Below are 12,252 nucleotides of genomic sequence, written 5' to 3'. Positions count from 1 at the left end.
GGATGCAGTTTTTGGGTTATTGTGCAGCACAAACCCAACTAACCGCTCCCAACCCCACCCACCCACCCAATTCTCTGGGATGATCACTTCACCCCTCCCCCCACCGCTTGCCTAACAGTGTGGAACATTTCTGTTCAGCCACAGGCAAACAGCCGAGCAAGAACAGGCACCTCTGAATGTCCCCTTAATAAAACCACCCTATTTCAACCAATGATTCCAGACTACGTGCTACTAGCCTGACGTGGTAAAGTGTCCTACCATGGAGGATCGAATAAGGCTGCCCTCCCCAGAAACCTTTTGCAAAGGCTTTGGGAGTAGATTCAAGAGAGCTTTATGGAGATGTCCCTGGAGGATTCCAGTTCCATCCCCAGACACTTTAACAGACTTTTCCAGTAGCTATACTGGCCGCAAATGCCAGGGCAAATTAATCATTAAACACGATTGCTTTTAAACCATGTATAATATTTACAAAGGTACACTCACCAGAGGTCCCTTCTCTGCCTTCAGGGTCCAGGAGTCTGCCTTGGTTGGGTTCGGGAGGTACTGACTCCAAGTCCAGGGTAAGAAACAGTTCCTGGTTGTTGGGGAAAACGGTTTCTCCGTTTCCTTGCTGTGAACTGTCTTCAACTTCCGCGTCCTCATCTTCCTTGTCCCCAAAACCCGCAGCCCTGTTGCGTGCTACTCCACTGACGGAGTCGAAGCACAGCGGTGGGGTAGTGGTGGCGGCACTACCAAGAATGGCATGTGGCTCATCATAGAAGCGACATGTCTGGGGCTCTGACCCGGAGCAGCCGTTTGTGTCTCTGGTTTTTTGGTAGGCTTGCCTCAGCTCCTTAAGTTTCACATGGCACTGCTGCAGATCCCCGTTATAGCCTCTGTCCTTCATGCCCTTTGAGATTTTTTCAAATGTTTGGGCAATTCGTCTTTTTGAATGGAGTTCTGATAGCACAGATTCATCTCCCCACACAGCGATCAGATCTCGTACCTTTCATTCGGTCTCTTTTGCGATTCTGGGACTCCATCATGGTCACCTCTGCTGATGAGATCTGCACTCACCTGCAGATCGCCACACTGGGCAAACAGGAAATGAGATTCAAAAGTTCATGGGCCTTTTCCTATCTACCTGGCCAGTGCATTTGAGCTGAGAGCGCTCTCCACACTATCCCAAATTCGACCCAGCAAGGTCGATTTCAGCACTAATCCCCTCATACAGAAATAGATTTTAACCGCCCTTTAAGTCGAAAATAATGGCTTTGTCGTGTGGACGAGTGCAGGGTTAAATCGATCTAACGCTGCTAAATTTGACCTAAACTCATAGTGTAGACCAGGGCTCTGAGTCTCGTTCCAGTTCAGATGCATGCTCCCCAGTTTCTCTCCTCCATCCAAACCTGGTCTTACTTTGCCTAGCTCATCCTGAAGATAAGCTTAGCTCCCAATGGTCTGCAGAAATGCCCTGCTCATAGCTATTGGCTGGATCAGATGTACTGCTGCTTTTATGGCTCCCAGCTGTTGACAGGGGAACATGCAGCAGTTTTTCGGCTGCTGGCAGAAAGAGGGAGAGGCTGAGCACTGGCAATGCTGTGGCTCTCTTGAGTGCTATGAAGCACCGTTAGCAATCAGTGGTGGCTGCGACACCATGGGCCACTAACATCCCTTGAAGCTACATTTAAGATTCATTGCCCTAGGTGACATCCTACAATAAAATCTAGCATTGCTAATCTCTTTGTTTGTAGTGGATTGGTTGTGACAGCTCTCTGATACAGTGCTTACGTTTTGTTTTTTTTTTTTTTTTTTTGCTTTTACTGAAAGAGTAACTCTACAGATGTGTCAGATGGAATTTTGTTTTGGATTAACATAAATGTTTAATAGGAAATTTAAAAACCTTGCAATGTCAGATCCAATTCATCTTACACAATGCAACTGCCCAGTATAATTTAAAACATGAAAAGAGGAGTGAAGCAAGATGTTCAGTCTATTATGAAACAGACTTAGAAATCTAGGGAATTCTGAATGGTTGATGATGAGGTTGCACAAACCCTATGCTCAGGTGTAAACTTCTCCCTCTCTTTTTTATATTAAAAATTGTGCAGGACATATTTTACATGCCATGCACACGGAAGTACAGCACATTGCCAAACCCGGAGACCAATGTGTTCCGTTGACCCACAGAACAGATGCAACAAGGACAGCAAAAAGGCAAGGCTCCCTCCCCATACTGCCATTCCAAAATGTCTCAAACCTAATCTGGAGGGCCAACTTCTAAAAATAAGAGGATAGCTTCATCTACAGGTGCATTCCAGCCCCAAGCCAGCAAAGCATTTATGCATGTGCTGAAGTGCCACTGAATTAAATGGGACCTAAGTACGTGTTTGAAGGAGCTTTGGAGAAAAGGGATGGATTGCTGAATTGGGGCCCCAAATCATAGACTGCCTGCCTAGACTGACAACAAAGATGGTATGGGAAACTCTTTATAGGAAGATGGAAAAGGAAATAAATTTGAAACAGTCCCCTGAACCTCTGATGGTGATAATCTTCAGTAGTTTCATATCTATCCCAGAGTGGCAAAATGTCAACATAAAGTGACTACATGCATCTGACGAAGTGGGTATTCACCCACGAAAGCTCATGCTCCAAAACGTCTGTTAGTCTACAAGGTGCCACAGGACTCTTTGCTGCTTTTACAGGTCCAGACTAACACGGCTACCCCTCTGATACTTAACATAAAGTGGCAAGATTCTACATCCTATTACAATCCCTTGTGTCCTGAAATTCCTCTTACCTTTTAAACATAATTTAGGTTCTCATGTGACTGAAGTCATGGTATATGACCTTGTGTTACCGTGTACTAAAGGCATGCAATGAAAAAAATCTCCCAGAAATGCATTGTCTGACTAGTCTTACTGCTTAAATATCAGTTAACATCTGTCTTAACATTCCTTTCATAACAAAAGAGGATATTTTGCTCTTAATATCCATAAAGTCTGTATTACATAAAAGTTCAAATACTGAAATCAGAATTCCAAATGTATCATCTTACAAGATAATAAAGGAAAGCATGAACAAAAAAAACCAAAACAAAACACCCTCATCATAGAGGTTCACATTTTTTAAGACCCTCAATTCAGATTACAGATATAATTTGAGGTAGTTTTACTTTGTGTCTGCTGCTGGGAATAAACATACCCTCAACAGACAGGTTGAAGTGAAGCTCCTCCCCCTTACTTACTTCAATAGCAGTGATAGCTTTGCTACTGCAGCATGGCATTCTTAATTCTGCACAAATAATTGCTATAACAACCACCACAGAAGAGAAGCTTGGCATTCTAAACAGCAGTGCAACTATTTTAAGAATACTGAATCCAAGGAGTTTATAAGCAATACCAAATCACCTTCTTAGTAGGAAATAGTTTCCTTATAACATCTGGACAGGCATGGAAATCTCACATTGTGTACATTTTTTTATAATCATTCTTAATACATTTCATAATCTACTCCTCATCAATTACAAAAATAGTTAAACATATGTTAATAGAGTCTGGCCAAAAAAATCACAATGTTAACGTTACCATAATTAGTATTTAAGTACCATGGCAAAACTCTGATTTCAAAACAGTCTTCTTTCTAACTACACAGATTAGCTTTGTGTTACCATGCCATGTTCAAAATCTTCCTCTACCACCCCAATCTTCACAGGCTATTTAAATATTATTGATAACTTCCCATTTCTAGAGAGCAGAATATGAAAGTACTGTAAAATTAGAAGACAGGGTTTGACACTTTTCTCCTGTTATAGAGAGATTGAGGGATTTATTTTGCTTACGTAGTAGGGGTTTTAAAGCAAATTTTACATTTGGCACCTGATAGAAATATAAAATGTATAACTTGGGAATTTGAAGTGAATGGTTGCTCTTAAATTTCCCTACATTGTGTGGAGCTGAAGATACCATACTTCAGATCACTGGAGGCAGAATGTTCCATAGTTCTCCAATAAGCTCTCTGATTTCACATCTGATCCGAACAACAACAACATAATTTCAACACTCTTCCGGTACTATCCCTTAGATATGATAACTCTACTAGTATTGTCATGATTCATTTCAACTTTCTTTTTCATTCTTAGTTCATAAGAAGGGTGAGACTCCCAATTAGAATTTCAAAAACATTAATGATGTGTAAGAAAGGTAAGATCCCACAAAACTCACCACCAAATACATCTCCATTCTGGTAGTTCTTCCCCTTCTGAACTTCCTCCTCATTTTGAACAGTAGAAACATGCTTGGCTGATGCACAGCCCATAGCTTCATTCAGTCAGCTCCAGCTGGACTGAACCACAAATCATCTCTACAGATGCTTAAGCATTGTTTTAAAATTAATCCACCTTCTTGCTTGGTTGTCAAGACGCTTCTACCTGCAGATATAAAAGAGAAGAAAAATATTTCTAAGCATATTGACAGAAAGCCATCATTAAGAAGGTTGCGCTTTTTGGCAATCAGGGAAATATCATGATGGTATTTCGGGGAGAGAAGTGCTGGAAAAACACCGTCTCAAAGAATACACACACACGTTTTTTCCCCCCCCTGAAGCACATATGAGAAATCAGAGACATTTGCTTCTCTTGCTACTTTTCACGATCTGTCCATCAAGCTAATTTTCTTAGAAAGCTTATTAGTGCTTGGGCACTGATACATGCAAGTGTTGAACACCGGGTCAGACAAAAAGAAAAGTCAATTAAGATCTTATGTCCCTGTACGCATAAGATGAAAGTAAATGACATTAATCCTTTGCCTGTTTAACTGTTTATTGCACTAAATTAGGGGTGGCCAACCTGTGGCTCCGGAGCCACATGCGGCTCTTCAGAAGTTAATATGCAGCTCCTTGTATAGGCACCAAATCAAGGGCTGGAGCAACAGGCGCCAACTTTCCAATGTACTGGAAAAAGAGGGGGTGCTCACTGCTCAACCCCTGGCTCTGCCACAGGCCTTGCCCCCACTTCACCCCTTCCCGCCCCCTCCCGAGCCTGCCATGCCCTCACTCCTCCCCGCCTCCTGCACACCACAGAACAGCTGATCGGGAGGTGCGGGGAGGAAGAGAGTAGGAGGCACTGATCGAGGGAGCTGCTGGTGGGTGGGAGGTGCTGGAAGCTGATGGGGGGCTGCTGCCATATTACTGTGGCTCTTTGGCAATGTACATTGGTAAATCCTGGCTCCTTCTCAGGCTCAGGTTGGCCACACTGCACTAAATGATCTCTACAAAAATAGAGCACTCATAAAGAGAGTATTCCAGCAGTCCATGTGCCTGGTAAATTTGACACAAAAACAAAACAAAAACAACAGAACAGGACTTTACACCATACCAATGAAAAAATGCTTATCCCTATGATCTTTTATAGGCTAATAAATACATATACTATACAGTTGTAGGGAGTCCATGTTCAAAATGAGAGCATGTTCAGGGAATGTCTAAATCCCATGTTTACAATTTCTATACACACAGAAATTGTACTGATTTAAACTTAAATCTTTTTAAAATACCAATACCAATAGCTGTGTGGGTACTCTTCAAGCTAAACCAATTAAAAAAAAAAGTTTAAACCAATATAAAAGAATGTCTACACACAAAGCTGCACTCGATGTAAAAATCACACCTTTAGTTAAACCAGTACAACTCTGCATACAAACACACGAATGCTCATATGTACTTAAATGCCTATGTGAGTATCCAAATGTGGGGGACAGACATTCTGGGTATGTCTACACAGCAATTAAACACTGGCAGGTGGCCTGTATCAGCTGACTCGGGCTCATTGGGCTCAGGCTGCATGGATGTAAAATTGCAGCGTAGATGTTCGTGACTCGGACCAGCTGTGGTGTTTAATTGCTGTGTAGACACACCCACTATTACTTTTATTTCTAAGGTTATACAATTCAAGGTCACTTAGTGGATTATGTTTTTTAATCCAGTATTTCTCAGCTATTTATATTAATAGCTGCAGACCTGATTATTTCACATACATCATGTGAAAGTTTATCTATGAAGGTAGGGCCGATATAAATGCAAAATGAGATTGCAAATCCCATTACAGTTCAAAACCCAGACGCTGTGCATTGGCCAGCCTCCTTCTGACACTTGACTGTTCATAATTTATAACCAAAATATGAACTATATAATTTCATCCATATCTTGAAAATTTTAGTGATATTTTAACTGATACTTTTCTGATCTACAAGTACTATGCCAATATTCTGAATTCAAAGCTCTCTGTCCTCTTTTCACTAAACAGACTAATTTCATGCCTGAGGACTGAGCCTACAATCCAGGGTGGAAAAAGAGCTGTGCCATCAAACCCCCCCAAAGGCAACCCTCTCTCCCAATTTAATGGCAAAGGCCCTTAATTCAGCAAATCATCTAAACACACACTGAAATCCCATCCCAAACAATGTCTGTTTGCCATCCCTCCATACACACACTTTCTGTTCACGGTATGCTCTACCTAACCCCATATATTTTCTGCATCTTTCTCCTCCCTCCCTGTGGCGTTATTGATATAATCTGGGACCATACAGAATATGGTTGCAACCAAGGTCCTGTAGTGGCACCAAATCTTATGTAAAGGGGGTCATTTAAGGTGTCTAAGACCAGGTTATGGGTTGCTGGTTATGATTATGCTGTCTGTATGCATGTGTCATTTTGCAGTTGAAGTTATGAATATTGGCTCAATACTCTCTGTACTTCAAAACTTATGCTGTGCTTCTGGGAGACATCCCAGACCAGTTGGTGTTAGCTCTGCCTAGCCTGCTTGATGGCCCATTAAGGACCATCAGCTATACAACTGACACATTGAGAAAATGTAGATACGCCTTGTAACTCAGCAAAGTATGCAGGAACTTGTCCATGTGACTCAGACTCCAATTTGCTGTAATTTTCCACAGTAAGGACAAAGAGGTTCTTACACCTGGAAAAGACTATAAAAGGCTGATGCCTCATCTCCGTCTTGCCTTCAATCCTGCTTCTTATCTCTAGAGGGACTTTGCTACAAACTGAAGCTCTGAACAAAGGACTGAAAGACTCATCCCAGGGGGGATGTATTCCAGAGACTTGATTTGAACCTGCAGTTTACTCCATCACTGCTACAAGCCTGCACTAAGAACTTTGCCATTACTGTATGTAATTGATTCCATTTAACCAATTCTAGCTCTCATCTATATCTTTTTCCTTTTATGAATAAACCTTTAGATTTTAGATTCTAAAGGATTGGCAACAGCATGATTTGTGGGTAAGATCTGATTTGTATATTGACCTGGGTCTGGGGCTTGATTCTTTGGGATTGAGAGAACCTTTTTCCTTTATTGGGGTGTTGGTTTTCTTAATCATTCATCCCCAGGACAAGTGGCACTGGTGGTGATACTGGGAAACTGAAGTGTCTAAGGGAATTGCTTGTGTGACTTGTGGTTAGCCAGTGGGCTGAAACCAAAGTCCTCTTGGTCTGGCTGGTTTGGTTTGCCTTAGAGGTGGAAAAATCCCAGCCTTGGGCTGTAACTGCCCTGGTTTAAGCGATTTGTCCTGAATTGGCACTCAGTTGGGTCCCACCAGAACCGCATTGTCACACTCCCCAAAAGGCCCCCTCCAACAGACTTTAACTTATTAAATCAATTTGTTCTCCTCTTACTCCCATCCACCCTCTCATAGGATAGGAAATTTTACCAGACTCTTAGTAGTAGCCGGAGAACTAATGTATTAGCTATAGACGGAGATAGGGACCCACTGTTCAGAAGAAATGCAACTATAACCTTCCCTCATTTTCCGGTTGCTACAAGAGAGATAATTTCCACTACTGTACAATATCACCTAGCTTTCAGTTTTAGGTTCCCTCTCCAGTAAAGCTATAGCTCACAATTTTCCCAAGCAGCAGTAGAATGAAATAGACCAGATCCCCATGCTAAACAGTTTTCTAAATAGTGGCCGTGAAAATGACAAGACTGTTCAAATTTTCACTCTGCAGTATCCCAGGAAAGCTTTGAGCAGCAGAAGCACTGGAGTTGTCAGTCTGTGGACTAAGGAAGACAGCACATCCTCAGTTAATCTTCCTTATGCAAAATATTTTCTTTGCTCCCACGAGGACTGGAAACTTACAAAATCTAAACTTCCTTTTAAAAATTAGTAATAGATGATGGCTATTGCCTGGAAAAGCTTCCTATTTACCTTGGGCAAGTGCCTGAGGCGATTTTTCAAGCTCTGATTTTATCAATCAGTCAGCTCATTAAATAACATTTTGATATTACCAGTTAGTATGCAAAAAAGCACCACGTTAATTCCATTCATATACATTGTAAGTATTTAAATAAGAACAACCACAGAAATGAAGATGCAGCAATTTTATTTAAATCATCTTAACTGATCTTAAATTCCTATAACAGAGTGAAAGTAATGCAGATACACATTGTTATAAGAAATTAGTGTGCCCTAATAACATAAGTGTCAGAATGTTATTTTAGATGAATAGCTTCAAACCCATACATTAGCAGGTCTGGCTCCTAGGCAGAGGTGCACAAGCTCTCCGTGCAGCTCCTGGTCAATGGGAGTGTGGAGCTGCTGCTTGGGGTATGGGCAGCGCGGAGCCCTGTGGCGCCCCTGCCTAGGAGCCAGATCTGCTGCTGACTGCTTCCAGGGCGCAGTGCAGTGTCAGAACAGGTATGAATTAGCCGGCCACAGCCGGGCCACACCGCCACCGAGACTTTTAATAGCCCGGTGGGCAGTGCTGACCAGAGCCGCCAAAACCTTACATTCCACGACCCAGTACTGGGTCACGACCACAGTTTGAAAACCACTACTCTCCCTTATGACAGAGCCAAAGGATGAGATTTTCCAGTAGTTGAGTCTGTACAAGAACAGAATGGCTATCCTGCCTCCAAATTTGGATTTCATAGTTCTGAACCTGTGGTTACTAGAGTATCCTTGAGAGAAGAGAGATGGAGAACCGGACCTGCAATGTCAGTCAGCCAAATTGCTGCAAGGCAGATCAGGTGAAGTGCCTTGTCAGCAATAAGGTCATGGATGGTGAAGGGCTCATTGACTACAAATAACATGTTATCAAAAAGGATTCCGTGACTTTCTGTGACTTCCATGACTTCTGCAGCGGTCAGTGCACCTGGCTCAGGGGCGGCTCAAGCAGCTGCTGGGGCAGTCTTGGGCCACCGCGCCCCCCTGCGGCAGAGTGGGTGTAGGAGGAGGCAGGGGCTGGGACACGGGATGAGGTGAGACAGGCTCTGAGCGGTGCTTACCTGGGGGCTCCCTGGAAGTGGCAACATCCCCCTCGCTCAGCTGCTAGGTGGAGGCGTGGCCAGGCAGCTCTACACGCTGCCGCTGCCCAGAGCGCTGGCTTTGCAGCTCCCATTGGCTGGGATACTTTAGTAAAATGATTGGTTAAGGTATAGCTAAGCAGGAATCTAGTTTCACTATATAAACTGGAGTCAAAAAGGAAGTTCTTTGGCACCAACTCCAGGACACAGCCCCAAGATCAGAGCTGCCAGACCTCAACACACTGTCAACTATATTGTGAAGAAGTTGGAGCCTCTGGATGACCTGATCCTGACTGGCCAGCAGGGAAAAGTTTGTCTGTCTTATTGGGAGCGGGGAACATTGTATGCTTAAGCATATCAACTCCATTTTGGTGATTGTTAATTAATAGATGTTAAGAATATTATTGTGTAAGGCTCTTTCATGGGTAAATGACCCCGCAAACCCACAGAGTGTAAGGTTACACCTTAAGCTCACAGAAGGGTAAGGGTGGGTGCCTAAATTAACAGGGTTACAGCTGGAGCCTGAGAAACAGGGTAAGGTGTGTGCCCTAGAGTGTGAGGTTATGCCTGAGCCCTAGGAACTGGGATAGATGGGTGCCCCTAGGGTGGGCAGGTAATACCTGGACTTTATTCCCTGCCTCCTTTTACAAACTGTTCAAATTCACACTGTTAGAAGGCAATATAAAACAATGCTGAAATTAATCAATTAATCTGCTAAATAAGCAGAAAAAAATGTTACAATATAATCATATAGGTGGCAGGCATTTATTCCACTTCCTACATTGTGTCTTAAAAACACACTATGACCCGTTGTGCATTTAAATTAGTCTGTTAAAATAAACCATTAAACAAGTATTCTGTGCAATATATTTAAAGAAAATCCATTCTGTGACATAAGCAGCAACACAAGGGGACAAAGAAAAGTCAAAGTGAATAATGGTGTTCTTTTCCTTTGAATGCAGAACCAGAATACGCTCGCCTTGTTCATATTAATAGCCATGAGATGAAGCATCTTCTTCCTCTATTAAATCTGGTTGCTTCCATGATGCTATATTCCTATGTTTATTGCCACATTTCACTATCCTATTGCAAACACCATATTGTAGCAATGCTAGATGACTCTGGAAGGATGATCTAGCCAATTATACAAAGGAGAAAACTTTACCATACAAATATTATCAGCAATAATGTGAAAGGAAAATACAATACAATACAAATACAATAATGTGAAAGGAAAATACAGTTTAATAGGATTTTGCTAAGATTGTATTAAAAATCATCCCCAGTATGGTGGGAGATTGTTGAAAAGGCACTTTGCATTTACCCTGTCAGCGAAACTATGCTCAGTGTAAAACACATCTCAAGAACATTGTGATCTTAAAGTTAAGGAGAAAAAAGAAACAAAATACACAAGCAGGCCAGCTACAGTCCACAGCAGGGAGTGAACTGGCTTGATTTACTGCTCCTAATTAGTACCTCTGTGTTATTTGTTATATTACTTGATGCAGTTGGTACCATTGCCCCATGGAGGCCCATTATACTGTCTTTATGAGCAAAATGGTTTGTCCCATTGTTTCATCTCATTCACAATAAACATTTCCTCAGTACATATTTTTGATCCATTAAGCTACATATAATAATTTCTGAATATAAAGTATGTTGGCTGCAACTATGATATGTCAAGGGAACATTTTCGCCTTATTCAGTCCACTAAATATACCATATGTACTAATGATTTCCTTTATGTCCACGATAAGATACGATTGAGAGGAGGATCTTCCTCTACCTATGTCATGATAATCCCACTATTTGCAAATTTAAGACTCACAAGCAAAAAAACTCAAAATTCATGAGCATGAAAATGGATCATAAGACCAATGATTCTGGCAGTTTGCAAAAAAAAACCCCAAACACAATAAAAAAGCTATTATTGTTTTATTTTAGCTATTTATACAATAGCCAAGTGCTAGATGAGGTAGAAATGTAACAAAATGACTGAAAGAAAGTCAGTCAGTCAATCGCTTACCTAAAGTCAGAGCAGATTTTTTTTTTTTAAACATGACATGGCTTTTACAGCACATTCTCTCTTGAAAAAAAAATTTTTTAATTCCCAGAAAATTAATACATCAAGGAATTGGAAGACGGTGAAGATCTTACAGGATGATGAATTGGTGATACAACAGTAAATTTAGTTTGGTCTATGCAAACTGGAAATATGATGCTTTAGCAGTACTCAGAGAGAAACTAGAATATGACAACAGTATATTTCACCCATACTTCCCATTCCTCCTTACAATTATTGCATTTGGTATGGTGTATCTGTATCATGTAAGAGGTGTTTATACTTCCAGACTTTCAAAAGGACTGGACATTTCTTTCCTTTTTTTCTCTTTCAATCAGGGTATTTGGCGCCTTTGTCAATCTAAACTGCACGAAAAGAAACTAAAATACATTAAATATCTTCCTATCAGTTCTTTTCCACATAAGCAATTGCTGTAGCTATCACAGGATTTTATGGAATCATGAAACTCTTGGGGACATCTTCACCTGCTATGAAAAAAACCTTCGAGAATTTCTGTGTCAGAGGTAGCCGGTTACCAAGACACCTTCCACCCCACCACAGAACAGTTTCATGGAAGAAAGATTCTTGTTTTGTTACTTGACTCCAAAGGACTGTTGGAAGCACACAGTATCTACAGTAGCTACTAGCTTGTGTAACCTGCTTAGGCCAGCAAGATAAAGCAAAACACACACATTATATTACACCAAAAGCTCTTGCTAATACTAATAGCAAATAGAGGGCGTGGGCCATTTATAGCTGATAACGTTTTTCTAAGGCATGTTTCTAAAGGTCATTCATCTTTAATCAAACCAACAATTCAGTGGAACTTATTTTCCGAAGCTCTCTCTCTGCTACCTGGTACTTAGCTTATATGTGTAAACATTATGTGGTATC

The 12,252-nt window shown here is 41.5% G+C and overlaps 1 protein-coding gene across 3 annotated transcripts in view; it reads right to left on the bottom strand.

The window, feature by feature from the left end:
- Window positions 1-12,252, bottom strand: part of C8H1orf21 (chromosome 8 C1orf21 homolog) — a 233,337-nt gene that overhangs the window by 160,150 nt on the left and 60,935 nt on the right. For all 3 annotated transcript variants that reach the window (XM_030572238.1, XM_030572240.1, XM_030572239.1), the window contains exon 2: window positions 4,203-4,408. In XM_030572238.1, the coding sequence (XP_030428098.1) occupies window positions 4,203-4,296 (94 nt within the window). In that variant the 5' untranslated portion in view covers window positions 4,297-4,408. The remainder of the gene's footprint in view (window positions 1-4,202; window positions 4,409-12,252) is intronic.

The sequence above is a fragment of the Gopherus evgoodei genome, chromosome 8 (assembly GCF_007399415.2).
Source record: "Gopherus evgoodei ecotype Sinaloan lineage chromosome 8, rGopEvg1_v1.p, whole genome shotgun sequence".
Classification (NCBI taxonomy): domain Eukaryota; kingdom Metazoa; phylum Chordata; order Testudines; family Testudinidae; genus Gopherus; species Gopherus evgoodei.
The sequence above is the reverse complement of the archived record's forward strand: the minus strand, read 5'-3'. Positions and strand labels throughout refer to the sequence as shown.